The sequence below is a fragment of the Lepeophtheirus salmonis genome, chromosome 3 (assembly GCF_016086655.4).
Source record: "Lepeophtheirus salmonis chromosome 3, UVic_Lsal_1.4, whole genome shotgun sequence".
Lineage (NCBI taxonomy): Eukaryota > Metazoa > Arthropoda > Copepoda > Siphonostomatoida > Caligidae > Lepeophtheirus > Lepeophtheirus salmonis.
In genome coordinates this window covers 19083345-19105532 of record NC_052133.2, presented here as the reverse complement: position 1 = coordinate 19105532, position 22188 = coordinate 19083345, and the positions used below count along the sequence as shown (strand labels likewise).

Genomic DNA, 22188 nt, shown 5'->3' with positions numbered 1-22188 from the left:
AATTATAAGCAATTATAATTATTATAATGATGTTGCTTCACAATTAGTTTACCACAACAATTTTGACGGGAACTTTTTTCCTTCAATCCTTTAACCGGGCACCTGTTCCATGTAAATAGTTTTTGTTGATTAAATCAGCATTATTTTTAAAGTCATTTATAGTTCATTAGAGCCTACAAGTTTAATTTTGTAGTGAAGTCATAATACTCTTGAAAGATGATTTTTTTTGTATCACGGTGTAATCTCACTTATTTAAAAAAATTGTTACCAGACTTCTTTTTTGTTTATTCGAACTGTAAATATTGATTGACTAGATTCAAGTTATCCCTCCATAGGCTGTGAACATTTTTCAATAATTATTAAATATTATTTTAGAGCTGAGAAAATTTTGCTCTCATTGATTTAGTCCATTTTGTGAGATACAAAAATAGTAACGACGTGTTATAAAAAAAGTTATTTATACACATTTTTTCATTTTGGTTTGTAAATATTTTTTACGTACAAACGATTAATTATTATTTTGGTTCCGTTAAATCCTTGCTTGAGTAATTTGTTCATTTGTAAAAGAATACCCTTGGTCTAGAAATTAACAGTCATTTTTACTTATTTTTTGTTTTTTTTGCGTAATTCTTTGAAACTATTTCAGATAATTAATTATGAACACTCTTTATTTTTGATCTACAAAATCATTCCCTGCAAAAAATAAGTTTTGTATAATTTTTTTTTTTTAAAAATTGAGCTGCAGTTGTTAGGAATTATCCAAATACAAGAGTCAAAAAATTATATTTGTCTTAATATTTTCCAATAAATAATTAATTTTTGTTCACACAAAATGTGTAAATATATCTGATTTTAAAATAGATCAATGAATTATATACTACACTAGCAACAGCATTAAGGTCAGCTGGCTAAAAACTAAATTTATTAATGTTATTTAAGGCGTAAAACACGAATATGAACATTAAAACTTTCAACGGATATCTGTTTGGCCTTTAATGCCTGTCAAAAAAAAATCTAGTTTTTCGGGTATAACTACGATTCAGTGTCATATTTCTACATGAAATATCTATATAGTTGAAAATAAAGGTAAAATAAATTCATAAAAAAATTTCAGCATTTGAAAAAGGATTTATTTATTACTTTATTTTGATTACAATTAATACAAAATATATATAACCGCCAAAAAATCAAGTAAAATGAAATATCTTACTTACATAGACGCTAATTTCTCTTTTTTTTTCTTTTTCGAAGTCTTTTTTTAAATTCTCATGAGCTTTTTGAATTCGCCACATTATTTATTGTAACCATAAAAGAAAGGTAAATAGATCCATTTCATTTGAGAAGCCATATCGGATCGAATATAGGTCTATTAAATCAAATGAAGGTTCTTAAATATACTGGAAACTTTTGTGTATCTTAACTCACCATATGAATTTCAATACAAAACCAATGATTGACTCAAATATATTTATGAAATATTGGGTATATATAAATGAAGTAAATAATATCAATTGGGATTTTCTTTATTTTAGTTTGACGCACCATAACTTTAGTATTATAATTAAATAGAGTGAGGGAGTGAGTAGAGTAAATGAGGATATAAATGAAGTGTCATCTACTCAGTTTTGCATATGTTTGTCTGCATAAATATATTTTCTCTATAAGAAAAAAACAACTATAAACAAATCTGTTACATACACAAAGAGTAATAAAAACTTTCTTTTTGAAAGTAGAAGAAAAAAGCTACAAAAGTGACAATTTTTTTTTGTTAAAAAAATGTATACATGTTTAAAACATATATGTACACATATGAGAATAAGGGGGAACAAAAAAACAAACCAAGAACTGGATGTAATTCCCCAATATTAAATAGAAAAGTTTTCTTCTTTTCTTTTTATACCTTTCCTTACCTACTTCCTGTTTATACTTAGTATTAGGTAGGGTATATATAGGGGGAGGGGTGTCCTTATAGCAATACATTTATATTGTAATATTATTATGCTCCAAACTATCTTTTTCACTTCCGTAAAGCTTACTAATAAAATAGAAAGAATAAAGCCTGTAAGACCCAATCATTTTACTAGAATAAATAAAAAGGCAAGCTTTTTATAGTAGTAACTCTTTTAATATGTATTATTACACCTCTAACAAAATATAATAAAGAATTATATTTGTTGAGTTAGGGCAACGATCAGTGTCTCTCAAGTAAGTAGGGTTTCTTATATGTAATTATATAGTTTACCAACATATAAACGTATAAATAATGACACGATTTCCACAGCGCATTGAAAGTATTAGAGTTTTAGGAAATATTACTTGTGACCTGTTTAGGATTTTCCAAAGCTCCTATAACTATTCGTTAATTTTTGTGTCCTCATGAAAGACTAAAGAGTAACACTGAGGATTTGTGTGGGAATTATATGTAGTGATGTAAATCGTGTTCATTTTTTAACTGGCTTGTTTGGTTTTTTTTATTCACCGTTCTTTTATATCTACAAAGCAATTACATAAATAAATATAAATTAATAAACATTATAGTTTAAAGATATTACTTTATATAAGAACTCTCAAAACTTTATATTAAACAGGGTAGATAAAAAATAAGAAATAAATATCCTATTTTATGCAGGGAGTGTATACTAGGGGGGGGGAGTTCAGTGTCATTGATTTAGTTTAAAATTGGGGATAATTGGGGATTTTCAAGAAAAGGGTGGTATATCCTATAGCAGATGCCATAAATATTGCTCCATGTTGGTAAGGGTATATTAGCTCATGGATGTAAGCATTCTTGCAGTTAATGCCATAGAGTTTATTAAAGGAAAGTCAATGGCTTTAGACTTCTGTGGAGACTGCTTCTTCCTTCGAAATAATCTAAAGAGTATAGAAGTTCTGATTAAATTCAAGGCTCCATTTTCCAAATTTTATAAAATTTGATAGAATTGGCAGAGATCTGAACTTGTGCGGTAAATTTCCTACCCCATGAAATACACATAAGGGAACATAAAATTCTTTTTCTCCAATTTTATAGAAGTCCTAACAAATTTTAATGGTATTCACAAATAGATAATGCTTCATCTATTGATTAATTAAATGTAATTTTAAGATGTCAAAGTCTTGAAACAATATAATATTTGACCGCTCATTTAAAGGGTAGTAAAAAGGGCCATCTCAAAAAGGGGTTTGTGCCTTTAGGTCATAAAATGTTATTTTTTTTTTTCAGTGCTTCTTCCTCTAAATTCTTCGGAGTGCTAAGACTAATAAAGAAGACAGGCTTCTTAACCTTGCCTCTGATTAAATCTATAATAGAATCCCAACAGCTAACAAAATAATGAGTTGAGCTGCCTACCCATTTTTTGGTTTTTTTTTTTGGTACTCGGAATGATTGTTTTCCCCCTTAACTGTTGTCATTATTATTTAACTCCTGATTATTGAACTTCCTTTCCTAGATAGACTCATTTATATTCGAAACCTGATTGAACATTCATGTATGCGCAAAAAAGTGGTAGAGTAACCTTAAGGATTTGTTGCAGATTTATAATTGTAAGTCCTTGTTCGGACTACAAGTAGAATTGAGGATCAACATGGGATTCATTCTTGTTTATTTCCTCCTCCCCACCCTCCCTTGTCACAGCTGATTGTATCTATTTTAATGACACTCCAAGACGAAAAAGCTGTTCTACTCCCAAACATTATTTTAATTGTCAGGGTTACCATACTGATTTTGGTTTCTTTTTTTAGCATGCCCAAAGTACACGATTTTGATCAATAGTTGTAAGTGTCCACCATTCTTAGACTCGGAGTAAATATGCTACCAACTGTCATTACTCATTTCCTCTTAGATAAAATTCTAGCTATATAATAAAATGATGATACATACTATAGTTGTACACCATATGACCTACCGGTCTGTAAAAAAACGCCAAAAAATGATATGGTAACCCTGATCATTTGAAGAATGTTTGAAAGTGAAGCAGCTTATAATGATGACAAGTAAATAAACACAAATTCCACCCCGTATCTTGCAACGAAACAGACAGAAGTTTCTTGAATGTCGATCCTCAATTCTACTCTGAGTCAATTTATTACTAGAATTATTAAACAAAATGACCTTAGACGAACATAAACTTATTGTAACATTTGTCAGAGTTACCACGTTAATTTTGGGATTTTTTTAATACATGCTAGCTGGTTATATTTTTTTAATAACACTACATGAAACTCTACTAAAAATCATCAGTGATACTCTCCGTATTTCAAGAGTACATACACGCGTGATTACTTTCAACCTAGATGTTCTCTTCAAATTAAAGAATAATGATAACAGCTTTGGAACAAAAATCCCTTTTTCTATTTCCAACTGCTCAAGACTTCGTACGCTATTACACACTTGGATCAACCCCCTTGTTAACTTCATCTACTTGTTATATAATATTGTTGAATATTTATAAGAGCTACCAGGTAGGGAATATTATTACACACCTTTATAAGCTGTACTTCATTGTACCGTAGCTTCGGGGGTTAATTTGACTGATCTACTACTTCGATGACAATTTTTGAGGGGGGATCCATCTTCAAGGGACTTGCAAACACGATAGATGGTGTGGTGAGGACATCCGAGCTTTCAAAACCAGCGCAGATTAAAGTAGCTAATTACAAGTTTTTGTTTTCATTTTTGCTCAGAAGTGACATGTATTTGTTTGTTAATTATCTTATGAAAGATAACAATAGCTTTTCAATTATGTGTGCAACTTTCTCATTGAAAATCTCTACACCACTCAAAAATACAGTTAAAGAGGTGATTCAAGACTTATTCACTACTCAGTTTCAAAAAAGAGCCTTATACATTTAAAATAGAGTTAGTGCAGGAAGAATATTTTAGTAAAAATGATATTATATCTGAATCAGTCATTATTAATTGAAAGTAATAATTCAACACCTAGAAAATTCAAAGTATTTATGTATTAAAAAATGTTTATCATTTTTTAATATCCTACATAGACACAATTTTTAACAGTTCTATGCATTTTAATGACTAATAGAATTGTCAAGGATATCAATTTTGTAAGAAGTAATCAATTTTTCATTACAAAATTACAATTCCTTTCCTTTTTCAACTTCATTTGAGGCAAATCGTTTTGATTAAAATATATATTTTTTTCCTATGATGTTATTTAAATGTCACAAATATTATGTAATTATTAATGAAAAATTAAGAGTTCCATAGAGATTTATATATATTATTTTTCTAAAATGCATATGTACAAGTGATGTTACACCTAATTAAATTTAGTTTCGAAATTTAATTTTACAAAATATGATATAATATTGTTCTATCAAAAATTGTCATGTTATACTCTTTTCTCCATGAATTAGAATGTTCCTTTTGAACCTACATTAAAAATAAAAGATTTGAAGTATTTGACAATTGATAAATATTTGTTCTTGTGGCTTAATAAAAAATCTATAATTTATTCAAGAAAAATCTGTATATAATTTTTGAAAAAAAATTATATTTTATTTTTTATTCAATACAGTTTGTTAATGTATACTCCTTGTTACAGGTATCCTAAAAATAACTAAATCCTTTTACGGCTAACTTTTTTTAATCGACTGACGCCTCACACCAATTCATTTATTAATATTTTTTAAACAATTGGTATATTTTTCTTATTATATTTGAAGGAGAATATATATTTTGCATTAGTTCTCGAAGATCATTCTGTCAAAAAAAAAGAAAATAATAATATAAGCTACACAGACAAATCTGTAAAAAGCGAGCAGGCAAAAGAATTGGAAAAAATAACTAAGTGCAGGTGATTTCTTTAAAAAAATATTTTCTAATTTGTAACATTTTTATATTCGAAAACTAGATATGACTGCTTAGTTGGGTGAAATGCTTAAAATAGGCGGCAGTTAGACCAGCTTTTACTGTATTACATTTTTTTTTATATAAATATAAAAAGATGATTTACCATCATGACTTGGTCCTGAATCTGTATCACACTGACTATTGCAATATTCCCAAGCTATAACTTCATTTGTGTCCTTCTCTGTTTTAACAGCACACCATGGTCTAGTTATACCAATTGATTTGCAGTGATCATACTTTACTGAATTATAATTAAATGGAAAACTGCAGACATTTCCGTTGATGGTCTTACACTCTAAGGAATTTAATGATAAAGTTATGAGTTGAGTTAAATAATATATGTATATATTAGAGAGTACCATAAGTTCTGAAATTGGTATTACATGATGTTTTTTATTTGCGTTTTATTCTTTTAAGCAAGAAAATAACTTTCAATCTTGCATAAAAAAGGTCATTTATGTACGCATTTTGATTTGAAAATCTGTAAAATATCAGAAAAATTTATTATTTCAATTTGTTACTTTTTGAATTATCCAGTTTAATCTAGATACAAAATTTATAATTAACCAAGTATTGTAGATTAGATATATATCTTACAACAATATTTTAACAACATAGCTTTAATTTATCTCACGTTATTATTATTTTAGTCCTAAAGATCTTGCATATATATACGTATACCCTTTTGGTACCATGTATACGCATAGATATTTTTCTTGTCATGTTAAATACAAAAGTAGATCAAATACATAAAGTTTTGTATTTACAATAATTTAAATGACAATTTTTGTAGTCCAAAATGATAAATAGGTATAATACCGTTTCTTATTTGCCATATATGCACTCTTGAACCATATTTGATTATAACTTATTGGACACTTGGTTTCTAAAAACGAGACTTGAGTTGTAAAAGTAACGATAAACATCAAAATATTTATATTTAATACGCGGTACCAAAAGAGTATATTCATTTACTTGCAACATCTTTAGGACTCAAATAAAAATAATTTAAGGCAAATTAGAGCAGCGTTAAAAAAATATAGAAAGGTATACGCCTAATCTGCAATGTTACTTTTTTTTAAATCCTGTATATCATTTAAACTCGATAGTTTTAGAGGAACAAATTGAAATATATATATTTTTTTTTATACTTATAGATTTTGAAATCATAACACGTCTATGAAAAACCTTTTTTTTTTTTATATTGCAAGTTATTTTCATTCTTAAATTAGTAAATGTAAAATAAAAATATTCTACCAAATATCAGTACCAAATTCTGATTTTTTTTCATTTTGGTATACTCCAATTAATGTATTAAGACACCCCTGTCTAAATGCAACAGCATTTTAAATTGTTCATCATTGTTTAATGGATATGTTTTTGCTCAATATCGGTTCCTCTATTAAGGTAATAATCTTGGAAGGCTGTACACAAAAAAAAATCAGTAAAATTGACTGATTAACAAAACTATGCAAATCAAAAACATGAAAAAGTGTACAGCAACAACCATTTATCTATCTGCAGGCAGAAAAATATGAGGAATATTTCAAAATTAGAAAATGACCAACAACTGATTTTTACAACATATATTTGGAAAGTAACAAAAAATTGGCAAAAAAATAAGTTATGTTTTGATAAAAAAAAAAAAAAAGTAAAGTTTGAGATAAATTGATTAATTAGGTTGTACCGGAATCTTGAAGTTGTAAATTTCAAGTTTATAAAGAAATGTATGGTCCTTATTTTTATAATTCATATACACATATATACATATATATATAATTGGCACCTTAAAATATAACATTTGTTATGTCTAACCCCAAAACTTATACAAATCCGTTTCGTCATCATCATCTTATCATAATTGGAACCCTGACTGATTTCCGCTCGAGTTTGCTTTGTTTTACGACTCTAGGGTAAGATATCGTGTGTCCTATACAGGGCAAAGAACCAGCTGAAGGCTGCCATTATCGCTGTTTCAATCAACCTGGAGCTGAGCGTCGTGAAAAACTGCTACGCGAAGTTTCACAAAGGAACGAGAGTGTAGAGGAAGGATCATATTTTTTAGTTAACTCACTTTCTTAATATTTTTAGAATTTTCGAAATATGTTGTGTTTTAGACGGAGAGGCCTGTTTACATATACTTTAAGATACATTACCTTTGGTTTTAATCTCAACATTGACTATTAAAATAATGGAAAGATATATATATATATTAAAAATGGGAAAAAGATTACAATTGTATCTGAAAAATATTTAAAACACTTCTAATTTTTGTATAAGAAACTTCAGCTTTAGTTTAAATAAAAGTAACTATTGAATTATTAATTAATAAATTTTAGGGATTGCTTTTTTTTATTAATCTATTGCTGGGGTCAAAAATTTTATCCGGCTTGAATGATTAAGACTATCAGCTTCAGTATTTCAAAAGAAATACAATTAAAGGTAATTTCAATACTTTTCACAACAATTGAGCAAAATGTATGTTTTACTTGGGCATGACTTGAGGCAATAGTCATATTCTTTTACATTTCCATTTTTTGTCAGGGATGTAGGGCACCAAGATACGCCAGAATTATCTGCAGTTGTACAGCTTCCATAATGTTTTCCATTGTAAATAAAAGGGAATGTACAATTCTCTCCATTGACCGTTAGGCAGTCTTTATCAAAATTGTAAAAGTAGTTACCACGTGCATTTTAGTTTTTATTTGATATTATGAGTTACATACTTAGCATAGTTGTTGCTGTCGTGGTGGCTATGGATGTTGGTGTGGTTGTTGATATATAAGTGGTTGTTATTGTGGTTGGAGTTGTTGCTGAAGGTGTTGTTGATATGGTTATAGTTGGTGTATTTTTTGAGGATACTGGTAAAGTTGTTGAAATATTCAAAGATTGGGATTTTTCTAAACAAGATGGAGAACAAATGCCATATGTGCCATTGTAAACACCATTTTTATCAACAGAAGTTGCACACCAAAAAACCCCATACAAATCATCAGCTGTACAACCTATATGCCTTGTGTTGTTGTATATAAAAGGAAAAACGCAAGGATATCCAACGATGGTTGAACAACCTTTTTAAAAAATATATATAAACTCCACAAAGTATGATTAAAATAATCAAATTATCTTGAAATAGCTCTTCAATAGGAATTAAAATTAACTAACACAAATTAATTATCTGTTTTCAATAAATACCTTCTGGAACTTTTGCCTGGAATATATAAGAAATAAGTACATTTAGTAGATATTTCATATACATCCTCGTGTTTGAACTGATTATCTACGAATAATTCGGTTATCCACTACGTTTTTAACTAAAATTTTGATCCATTCGTCAGTTCATGATTAATTTATTAGTGATTTTAAATATTGACAAGTGCTTATACATTAGGGTGTTTCTTTTTTTGTTGAATATCCAATTCAAAATCCATTCTATATTGTTAAAAAAATAACAATTGACAAAGTTTGAGTCAAATTGAACAATGTTTAGAGGTAGCTCAACGACTTCAAAGTTTTGAAAATTGTCATTTTTTAAATTTTTTTTTCAAAGAAAGTGATTTATTTCTCAACTATAATCAAAAACGGTTCTCGATACAACAAGACACCTTGCCACTCAGACACTTTGTTTTGGTTGTGTTGGTCCTTAATTTGGGACGTCAAATCAATCCCAATTCTTAGTTCTTCATAGTTTTCCCAAATTTCAAATCTCCCTCTATGAAGCATCATTGCACATATGCACATCAGAAGTACTTTTGTTTTCAATTTATATCCAATTATCGTAGTACAATTATTAGTTATAAGAGTTTAATCTTTTTTAATAACAAATAATGCTACTAAAAACTTTGTAGTTTCCTCATAAGCTAATTAGAACGGATGCTAACTTGAACAAAGATAGAAAAGATATATATTATTGAAATATTTTTAATGAAGGAAAAGGTAAGTAGGATAATAGTATATTCAACAAAAATAATATCAATATCAAATCACAAAGAAAGGCACATGGAACAACTAACACAATCTCAAAGTAAGTTATATCTTACAGATGTATTTGTAACAAGATTTACTAAAAATAAACTGTCTTCATCACGAATGGTTTTGTGATTTTTTTTATATCATCATTTTGAATGAAAAATAGTATCCGGGAATCATAAAATATTACTATTAAAGAAATATTAAGTTTTTAGGAAAAACATGCTAGGGAGATACCTTTTTCCCTGAGGTTCTACTCTTTAAAAAATTTCAAAAAGCACAACTAATTAGGAGCCTGGAATTGCAAATAATGAAATAGCATATCACACTAAAGATAAACTATTACAAATTATCAATTTTGCAAGCAAAAACCTTCAACAGCTTCTTCAAAGAGATGATTATGAAGAATTTTTTGAACTCACAATAATATTTCTTGCTATTACTACAATATCATTCCGATGATGAAACTCCAATAAGAGCTTTTAAACTTCCATCCAAAATTATGGCCATGCACCTATAATCATAAGCAATCCCTTGAAATAATAGATGTTTTTAAAGTCTATGACCATTGACCAAGCAAAACAAGGAGTGGCACTCATTAAATAATACAAGGATCATTTACAATTGACAAATTACACTTTTAATTCTTATTACAATCCTTCGCAGGGCATCAAAAGATTTACTTGAACTCGAAAAAAATATGTTTCTAGGCTACCTTAGTATTTCAAACATATTACTAAGAAAAATTAGCATTTATTACTTTATATATTGTATAATAACGCTTCATAGAATATAAATTATTATTTTTATTATATAAATTATACTATGTTAAAAAAGTTATAAACTAATGAAAAATATATTTCACAAAACCAAACAAAAAATTATTTATGATGGCTGAGTATAAATTTTTTTAATATAAATTATCACTTTTTAAAAGAAAGATCAATTTTAAATACAACTTACGAATTGTATTTTTTAAATCATAAAGAAATAATTGTCACTCTAAGACTTTCATGTCGTTGACCTACATCTAAACATTGTTTAATTTTGCTCCAACTTTTCCCTATTTTATTTTTTATAAAAAAAACTGGATTTTGACTTGGTGACCCGGACATTTCAACAAAATAGAAAATAAGAAACACCCTAAAATACATTTTATGAATATATTTCATTGATCAGTTTTTTAAAAATGAAGCTGTAATTGGAATATTTTAATAAATATATTTGGGACATTTACATATGTTTGGATTATTCCATAACCTGATTAATTTGTTTTTATTTATTATCGAGAAGGAATATTCATCGAAACACATAATAATTTCATTGTCATTTAATATCATAAACTGTCATAATTTACTAATAGAAAGAAAATGACTAAAGTTTTTATCACTTTGACTCATACAGAGTGACACGTGACGTAACAAAGTTCAGGGATGTAGTTCTTTTAATATTATGACCTGCTCAAATTCCTAGTTCACTATGAATAGTGGCAAAGTCCCATCTCAACTAAATTTAAATATTCCAGAGACAGTATATTTTTTTTCATATTTTAGTATCGATTGTAATCAAGATTGTTTGGAAATCTGTCCATTTTAAGAAGTAAAAATGTTAACTTGTTTTTTGAAAGTTTTCCTTTAATTGTCACGTAAATAGTGATGTAAATCGTTACTAGTTTTAAGGTAGCCTATTTTTTTTTATGAATAATTTGAAAAATGAATTCTCTTTTCCTAAGGACTGTTGGCAATATAATTTAGTTTGTAAGTAGTGAACCTCCTTTCCTACTACATTCAATTATATTCAAAACCTGAAGGAACAATGGAGAAAAAGACGGAGAGTAACCATTAGGATTTGTTGTGGAGTTATAATTGTAAGTCCTAGTTGGACACAGAGTAAAATTGAGGATCGAGAACAGAGTCATTCTTTCAAATATTCTTGTTTATTTCCTTCTTACCCTCTTCTCTTGTTACAGATGACTGTAGCTGATATAATGAAATGTCATTAAAGCTAAGCTGCTCTACTCCAAAACATTATCTAAATTGTCAGGGTTACTATTTGGAGTTTTGCTCCTTTTTTTTTAACAGGGCCAAAATACACATCACTACTCATTTGATTCTTTAATGTTTCAGTAACATATGTTTTTTGTACTCCTGTGTTCCTTGTATGATCTCAAACACTTTAATGAATCATACTAATATGAGTCATGACATATGTAAAGTTATAAGTTTAAACTATAAATGAATATCTTATTAATTAAATAGATAATGTATCAAGTATTAGTACTCTAAGTCGACAAGTAAAATATAAGGGCGTATGTGGGAACATGGATATAAACAATTGAGTTTGGTGGAAATCATAAAGACAAACAAAAAAATGTTTTTATTTTATTTTCCGAAGCTGATATCTTAATTTTTTTAATTTTGAAAAGAACACATTTTAGTATATATAGTAATTTCTAGTCGGTGTGCTCATTTATGACGTAGAATAACACTATGTATTTCTTTGGGGGGTATAAATGTAAGTCTTCATTGGACTCTGAGAAATATATTTCGATCAACATCGGAATATTACTGCCTTTGGCATGATCTATACTGAGTAGGATTTTTGTGCATTTCTTTCATCTCATAGCTGTTCTGAGGATAAATAAATAAAAGCAAGTCTTTTTTTGTATCCAGCAAGGACATTGACATATATTATTCCATTTTTGGTTCTCAATTCTACTCTGGGTCTAGCAGGGACTACACTAATAACAATTCCATTATTCATAATCACCTAGGTTACAGTCTATCCTTAAATACTCTCTACTTTAGAATAATAAAATAATTATGACAACATTAAAAAAAAACACTGTTCAGATTACCAACAACAAAACACATACGCTAAAAAAGGCTTAGGATTGACATCCCCACTCTGAATTTTTGTTCCTTTTTTGTCTCATTGTTGTGAACCCAATCAAGTAGGAGAGTGAGTGGGTTTCAATATTTACGCTGCATATGTATTTATAAAGCCTCAAACTATCATATATACATACATAAATAATTAGTGTTTGATGACTTACATATATATTAATAATGTATTTTTAAGTAGTATGTAAGTAAAAAAAAAAAAGAGAGAAGAATCTAAAGCTTACACAAGATGATGAGGCAATATGAAGAAAAAGAGAAGAGAGAAAACATCTTAAGAGACATTGATGGGAATGAGAAAGTTGGTTTTTAAAAAAATACAATGACAATAAAGAAAGACTTGTTTGTCTATAATTAAAATTGTAGGCATTAAATATGTAATTTATTTCTTATGAGTACATGGAGGGTTCTATTTTCGTAGTACTAAAATGGACCTATAATATGTATTCAATTATAATTTTTTGTAGGCTATTAATATATTCACTCTCCCCCCTTATTATTGTTGTTATAGTTGATCTACAAAATTTGAATTGTTTCTTGTTAAACTATGAACAATTCCATACTAACCCCTTCATAACCTCAATGGAGTTTTTTACAAAAATAAAAAACCATTTTTTTTGTAAATTCCTAAATTTTCTCTTGGATTAAACATTAATTTATTTCACCATTATTAAAATCTACTTGTCTACTGATGTATACATATTGTTGAGAAAATATACTATTTACTAAACTGATAAATTTAGCAATAAAAAGTAATTTAACAGTTTTCCATGTATAAAAAATGCATATAAGAATAGAGCGATTAATCGATTATTGGCATTTTTCCTACACCAAATACTAAATATTGGCATTATTTTCAAACAATCTATATCGGTGTAGCTTTAGTTCTTATCTTTGATCTACAAAACTTGAATTATTTTTTGTTAAACTATACACATATTAATATTTCTCCTTACTAAATATACAGAATAGACCAACAGATCATAATTGTATCTGTAATTGGCTAAAAAGATTTTAACTTGGGGCCCTTTACCCTTTGATTTTTAGGAGAAAAGTTAATCGATATGATCAGTGTACAATTTATTTTTTTTGTTTAATACAATTTTTATCTGAAATTAAAGATAACAAGGATTTATTTAGCTTTAAAATAATACAAAATTAGTTTCAATCTGTTAAACTTTTAGTTTGTATATATATATATATGTTGTGTGCAAGTTGAAACTTTTATCAACAAATTGTACTTGTTCCAATTCTTTCGCCTTATATTGTCTTATCTAATTACAATATGAGTCATTTTGATAATCCATTATTAATTAATGTTATTATTTTATTTTGATCTATAAAAATGACATATTTATTAAATATTTACGAGTAACATTTATGTGGGAAAATTAACTATATAATGCACTAAATTATACTTATTAATTAGCCATTGTTGTCCAAATCCAAACACACATACACAATTATCCTTATCAACAGTAATAGTAATTCTTCATTTAAAATTATTCGTCAGATTTCTGTGCTCCAACTTGTACGCACCTTATATTATATAATTAAGAGTAATATGATTCAGATGAAGGTTATTTCATTTATATTTTCTACCACAAATTACATACTTAGGTGCTCTTAAATGTCAATTGATTATCTTTACTCATATAACAACTTAGTAATAACTTTAAATTATGTCAAAATTAGGTCACCCACCATTAATTCATACTCTTTCTTTAAATAATTTCATTTAACTCTTCCCATCTGCTTTTTGAAATGTGATGTAATCAACTCTGCATAGAGATACAAAGGTTTTACTATAATATACTTATATAAAGTTAACTCTTTGTGTTTAAATTAATTTTGAAATGAATCTCCAATTTAGCAAATTTGTTTCCATAATTTATATTTGATTAAATTTAAGGACAAAATATAATATATATTTATTTAAAGAAAAGTGTTGCTAGTTTTTTTATAGATATATAGTTAAAGTCAGTTACAATTAATGACCATGCCATAATATGTATTGACTCAAAATAGGTTTGTTTATATTATCTCTCCCTTAGGCACTGTTTTGTTATATAATAATGTACATAATACCTATTCCTAGAATTATAAAAAGACAAATAGTTTAATGCATTTAAGCTGATTAAATTAGAAGTTGATTATTTTCTAATATGTATATATTTAGTAGAATGCATCTTCTTCCATTTTTATCTTTTAAATAATTCGAATTTTGATTAGCATATGATTATTTTATATGTATGTATTTATACTCCCCCCCATCTATTTTTTCCCCCCAAAATTATTTAATCCTTTTAAGTAAGAACATTTATTAAGACAAATGACGTCAATAAAGATCCACATTAAGCTTTTTGAAAAAAAATACTTATTTACTTATTAATGTTGTGTAAGATGAGAGTTATATAAAATAGAATAAAAATACAAATATTGATGTATATATAGGTAGATAGATACACATATCTTATAACTAAAGATGTGAAAATGTGGATTTTTTTAGCGTGCGAGGAGCAAATTTATTTTAGAGGGTGCGACAACAATATTTCCTTTTTTCAAAAGATAATAATAGAAGTTTAATAAATTGGAAATGTTTCATTTTTGTTGTATGATGATTGTACACATTTAAAGTTAAAGTTATAAAAAATCATATCAAATAAGTGACCTCCATACACTGAATAACCCAAACTTTGGTAGTTATTTTGTCCTTTTTTTGTTCTCTTCAAAAAACTTTTCCTTAATAGGTTTTTAAGGGATATTTATTAAATGCCAAAAGATGTTGAATTTAACTGCTAACATATATTATAGTTGTGGATGTTTAGTTGATTGGTCATTAGTTTTTGGCAATTTTGCAAGGGTTTTAATAATGTTGGGTTTTCTGGAATAAATCCTGTTCTAATAAATCCATTCAGACAAACCGTACGAATTTATACTTTTTGTTTAACACCAGATCATTATTTGTGGCTAAGGAACGGAAATATTAAATATGTCACGAGAAAAAATGATTAAGTATTTTGTCGCGTGGTTGCTTGCCTATCAGATCTACCAGTTTTTATATGTTACGGGTATGTATATTGAAGAGGGGAAGGGAGGGGCATGTAATTATTTCATATATTGAATATTAATTATTGTTTTTTTTTTATGTTATGTTTTCTTCTTAAGTGTGTTCAACCGTAATACAAAATTTTGTCAATTCTTATGATTCAATATTATGTTTAGAAGAATAAATGGCTAGATAATTTTTTTTTTAAAAGTATTCTGTTATCTGAATAGGAATATCTTGCGGAGTTGGAAGGGAAAGTTTTATTGTTTGCAAGAAAATTCCTCAGGTGAAAGGGTTCGTTTTGTTGTATACAAAAACAGTTTTAATATATTCAAAAGTTTTTTATTTAATTTAGGCATTTTTTGGTATAATTCATTTTGAGTAAATTATTGTTTTTGTTATTTTAAATTAAAGTAACCATCAAGATGAATAAAAGCCTAGATATAATTAACCTATTAAATTAAATTGCAGTAGATTACTTATATTATTACAAAATTACTTGAACATGTGTGTTTACCATTGAAGGGCATGAACATAAAAAAATACTCACTTTAATCATTTTCTTAATTTTTTCTTTTATAGCATTATTTGTAGTATATGTATATTGTTTCTATATCTAGACAAGCTAAACAGTCAATAATACTTCTTTATTGAAAAAATATAAATACATTACTCTAAAGGCAATACGTAATGAAGATTAATAATAAATATCGAGTGTCAGAAGGCAATGCTGTCTAAGACACGCCTTATTAATATGAATTTCCTTTCATGAAAAGTTATCCTAGTGAAATAAATTCTTATTCTTTATTGGAAAAGTATTAATTTATAAACCCATATAACTTTATTTATTTATTGATTGATTTTCAGCATTCAAAGAGTTTACATAGAAATGAGAAAGGATTTCATTATATCTGGAGTTAGTTGTAACTTTATCAATACACAACTATTTTGAATAGTGTTGTGTCGACTCAAACAATTACACACCTAAACAAAAGTTAATTTTTTTTTGTCTAGACTCAAATCTTGTTTCCAAGAATTTTTTTAGTATCATCTTTACAGGATTAGAACCAACTTTTGACCATGAAAAAAAATCAATTATTTTATAAAACCCCTTAAAATATACTATCGACGCTATTGTGATAACAACAGAAGCAAGCCCGAAAAGACGACAGTTCCAAGTCTCAAAAAAGAATGAACTAGCGATTTTAACATTATGCCCAACTTTATAAATAAGTAATATACTATAAAATTCTTATATTTTTTTTTAAATTTGAGAACTTCGAATCTTTATTATGAATTACTCTGGAATAATCAAAAAAAAATTCTGGCCCTATAAATCATTAAATAAGTTTAAAATACAAAAACATAAGTAAAATTCACCAAATTTCTGGAGAAAAGTAACTTAACTTTAAATCCCACCCTGGGAGCTTTGATAAAAAAGCCAACACGGTTTTTGACGCAGTGGTCCCCCTATTTATGTAAAACATGTTGGCAATGTTTTATATTTATAAAAGTTGGGATTTTTTTTATTATTGTAGATCAACTACATTCCAGTGTATTTCAGATTTTTTTAAAAATCAAAATTGAGGTCATTTATTCTAATTTCGACTTCACTTTTGGAATCATCCTACTTCAAAATAGTTAATTACCAAGTATTTCAAGAGGTTAGATCTTTTGGATCAAAAAATATACAAGAAAAAGTAGCGTCCAATAAAAAAAAAATTTAAAGCAATACTGTAAATTTTTGTCTAAGACGAGCATCTTTATCTCAGAATTATGATGTGAAAATTGGCACACTTAATCTGCTCATAAATTTGATCTTCTGTGTCAAAAATCATCTAAATCTGTGGGGTTGGGTGACATTTTTTATTTATTTCGTTGATTTGATATGGAATGACCCGTAAATAATTTTAGTTTCATTTAGACAAAAGCATTTAGTTTTAAAAGGTTTAGTTGAGTGGTAATATTTGTTTCGTCTTTTTTAATGTATCGAGTTAAGTTGTGGCTTAATTACTTGACTCAAGTCGATACAACACTAATTTTGAAGCATAAACATCAAACAACCAATTATTATAAGAATAAATATGAATACCTGTCATTTTTATAAGCTATTAGATAAAGTACCCCTAATCCTTTATTACTTTTCCTTCAAAGCCAAACCAGAGAGCTTTTATTTTGTTTTTACCTTACTCCAATACAAAAAGCCATATTATGACAATTATTACAAGAATTGCTCCATTACAAGATATTCCAGATATGTGCATTGATAAACAGTTTGAAGATTTTTCAACTTTATATCTCATCTATTTTTGGACAAAAAGTTTGAGCAAATATAAACATGATATTTGCAATTACTTTGAATTTAGTACTTTTGACACATTAATGAAATCAATTGATATTATTTCTGCTTGAACCATAAAATTTTACTGCCATTAACTTTTACTTTGATAATATTTTTAAGCCAACCAAATTTCACCATTTTATGACGAATTTGTGAATAAAAAATAAGATATTCATATTTGAATAGGTTGGTGTGGTCATTACCTCCGTAGTCTGTATTTTTATTTCCTCTTTCGCTAAATTTCTAATTTTTTTTTACAACCAATGTCAATTATAATATAATGATTTCATTAGTTTTTTAGAAAACTTCTATCAGATAGAGAAAAAACCAAAAAAGATCATAAATTACTTTTACAATATTTGAGAATGAATCAGAAAAAACTAGATACATAGAATAAATGATAAATCAGGAATTTACGTTGAAGAAGGAGAAAAAAACACTTGGAAAAAAAACAGCATTTCATTTTATAGTTATGTTTCCTCAGATTCGTGAAAAGTATTAGAGGTTTAATAATTACATATATTATGTTTCAATTATCAATATCATATTATTAGGTTTTCTGATTTCCAATTTAAATTAGCCAAATACCTATACACTAGAATTGATGTAATTTTTTGAATATTATAAATGTCTAAACTGTCAAAAATGACTAAAAATAAAATTTGGAATTGTTGGATAAGATGTGATTTATTTTTCCTCAGATACTAAATGAAAAGCACTAATCATATTAATTTAAATAATTATATTTATTTATGTATATATGCCTATTTCATAAAAAAAAATCAAAAATTATGAAAGTTTACCATTTTGTATGATTAAAAAATTGTGTGGAAAAAATAAATAAAAGTTAAATAATAATAACTAAGGAAAAATGGACTTTAAATATGTAATGGTACCAAATATGAAACCTCTACCATATAAGTGTTAGAAAATATTTTTTTTTGGCTGAAAATACTTTTAATTTATTGTGTTTTATAAGTGGGTATCAATGTAATCAATTCTAAGGGATTGTGGTTTAACCAAATCAAGTTATTTAATTTATGAATTAACAAAGCTAATTGTTTACAAAATTGATACCTCAAAGTTATATTATAATTTACGTCGTAAGTAAATACGTGAAGATCAATCATGTTATATACAGCTGTTTAGGAAACGATCAAAGGTAATAATTATAACACACATAATAACTTGAATCGGGATCAAGAGAATCATATTAAGCTCATCAAAGTGCATCAAAAACACTTTGAAAAATTGTTTTTTTTGAAATTTTTAGATTGGCCCTAAATGCACAATTTACTTTCTGATCTTATTAATAATGAAGTATTTGGAAGAATAAGGAAGATTTAATTGATGTATTTTATATGGACGTAACGAGTCGGGAAAAAAATAATCATTGATTTCCGACTTTTAAAATTAATATTCAACAAATGTACTATTATAAAAATTATAAAAAAATAATGATATGTATATTTTCAACACATATAGGGTTGTAAAGAAATTACTTTAACCCCGTTTGATTTTCATAGTTTGCAAATTGAATAGTGTTTATTTTAATAGTCAAAGTTGGTAACCCTATTCTTGAAGAGAGAACAACTAAGTTTAAAGTAATGATTAGTACGTTTGTTCATGAAAGTCGGAGGGAAGTAGTGCGGATTTGTTGGAGGTGGAAGTCTTTTTTTTTACTCTAAAGTAGTATTGAGGATCGACAATCTACATTGAAGTAAATATGTAAATATATTTGTCGTACAGGATGCAGGATTTTCTCATAGCTGCTAGTAGCTAATCCAATAAAATGCAGTATAGCTAAGCTGCTTTTCTTGCTAACATTATTCATATGTTGTTATTTCAATTTCTTTTCTTTTTTAGCACACCATCAGGTAATATGATTTACAACTCTACATACTTATAACCTCTGGACTGATACAGAGGCAAACAAATGTTTCATAAACATTTAACGTAAATATTTTAAGTATGTCTACTAATTTATAAAGAAGTTTTATTTTTTGTTTCTAGTAAGTTTGAGTTATTTATGGTAAAAGTAGCTTTGTGACTACTTAAGAAGAAAAAAAACAAGAGGAGTTTGTTTATTGCTTATCTGTGAGATTGTAAATAAATCTTATGTTCATATTACAAACTTATCAATAAATTATTTTAAAGGGTGTTGAGGGAGATGCAGTTTTTGCATTGGTTCTAAATCATAAGACAGAATATTCTTTTTGCAAACAATAGCAAATAACCAATGTACATATGGCTGTAATAAATTGAAGAAAAAAAATTCAGCATCTAAAGATATTATAGTTAATTCAATGTATCGTTTAGATAAGGACGCTATTTTGCAATAGATACAGGCTGGAAGTTTTCCCATAAAGTTTTTTATAGCATACTTATATTTTGTAAAGGAAAATGACAAGATTTGTAGGCATGTGTTGGTTAATGATCTGTAAAGATATTTTGTCACATCATTTTATTTTTCAACACAAATTTTATTCATTTAAATAACAAGAATTTAATACTAATTGAATTTAAAAGCGGATAGTTCTCATTTAAAACACGTGGTCAAACTTATTGAAATATATTTGATATTACGACTTTTTTCTGCTTTAAAGTATCAAAAAAATGTTTTTTGTCGGAATTTAACATATTTTGTAATATTTTTTTGACTTGACGTATGAAAAAAATGGGATATTTAAGTCCAAATTAGCTATTTTTAGACGTCATCTAACATCTCAATTTTAAAACATTAGACCAAAATATTGTACTTTTATTGTTGTACAGCTGTTAATATACCGGAAAATAAATAGTACATTAAAAAAAAAAAGGCTTACAAGCTGGGTTTAATGCAAGTATTTGTCCTTTTTTTATTGATTTAAGTAAATATACCATTAATTCGATAAAAGAGAGAAAACAGTTAATACCTTTTTATATTTTAAAACCATTTGAAACATCAAATATTTTGACACTTTTTAAACATAATTTAATTTGAACACTTCAAAAACACTTAAGAATATTGAAGTCAAAGTACAATATGCTTTTTGTACCTTTGACATATGCCAAAAATGGCATGATCAATTTGAAATTTAAAAATAGTGTCTTTCTCATGGCCTTCAGTATAAAACAACATAGGGCAGTCAAAAAATGTTCTCGAAAACAGGACATTCTTATGCTCATATCTATTTTTATTTAAATTATTGTTTTTGATTTATTTTATGTATTTGAAGTAACAAACTTTTAATAAAATTATAAATTGCTTAAAACCAATTCTGTAAAAATCATGACATTTTATTGTGCAAAAATGATAAACAAAACATTTTGCATTATTAATAAAAAAATAAAGCATTTATAAAACAATTGAATAAGTCATTTAATTGAAAACAAACGAAAACCCACTTCAAAATTTAAGTACCTATGTATTTGCATACATAGTTTTACCAGCATAATATAATAAATTTGATAAGAAAAAACTATCAGTAAACATAAATAACTCAACGGTTAGGTGGTGTTGTCTGTTTTAAGAACACACAGAGGAAAGATTTAGCATAAAAAGAGCTTTTTCTTATGGGGCTTTTACAATGCTTAATAAAGTATTTCTTTATATTTTTGCCTTATTAATATTAAAATGGTTGGTGTGATCAAGTATCTGACTATTTATTTACCACAGACTTTATTTGTAATGTACACAAATATTTATGCATAATAGATGTAGACTGACATATTGGATCTATATTGGAAATCTGATGTAAAGGTTTTTTCATTAACAGCGCTCACATCTTTTTTTTTTTTTAAATAAAACGAAAACAGTTTGAGATATCGACAATTTCTTTATTTGTCGTTAAAATACATTCAAGTAAATTTATCAATGAAATTCAAAGTTGTTTGAATGACCACCAGGTACACGTTTTACGAAGTCCAATCGTTGAACCCAATTTTCGACTACTTATCCCCATAAATTGACTGAAACTGCAGCAATTTTGCGTTGAATATTTGTCCTGAGCTCATTTAACGTCAACTGATTCTTGGTGTAGACCAGGGCTTTCAAGTGACCCCCCACCAAAAAAAAATA

General features: G+C 27.1%; 2 protein-coding genes across 4 annotated transcripts in view; one reads left to right on the top strand and one right to left on the bottom strand.

Moving 5' to 3' along the window:
* The window catches only part of LOC121113979 (cell adhesion molecule Dscam2), a 186274-nt gene that overhangs the window by 44813 nt on the left and 119273 nt on the right, over positions 1 to 22188 (top strand). The gene's annotated exons all lie outside the window — the stretch shown is intronic.
* On the bottom strand, positions 5210 to 10305 carry LOC121113980 (matrix metalloproteinase-9). Of its 2 annotated transcripts, none has more exons than XM_040707787.2 (6): positions 9065 to 10305; positions 8596 to 8940; positions 8359 to 8526; positions 8026 to 8049; positions 5973 to 6164; positions 5210 to 5389 (listed from the first exon to the last, which is right to left on the bottom strand). In XM_040707787.2, exons 1-6 carry the CDS (start codon positions 9126 to 9128, stop codon positions 5370 to 5372), a joined length of 813 nt encoding a protein of 270 aa, XP_040563721.1. In that variant the 5' UTR covers positions 9129 to 10305; the 3' UTR covers positions 5210 to 5369. The 2 variants fall into 2 exon arrangements, with proteins under 2 accessions (XP_040563721.1, XP_040563722.1); XM_040707788.2 differs by lacking the exon at positions 5210 to 5389 and adding an exon at positions 5448 to 5719.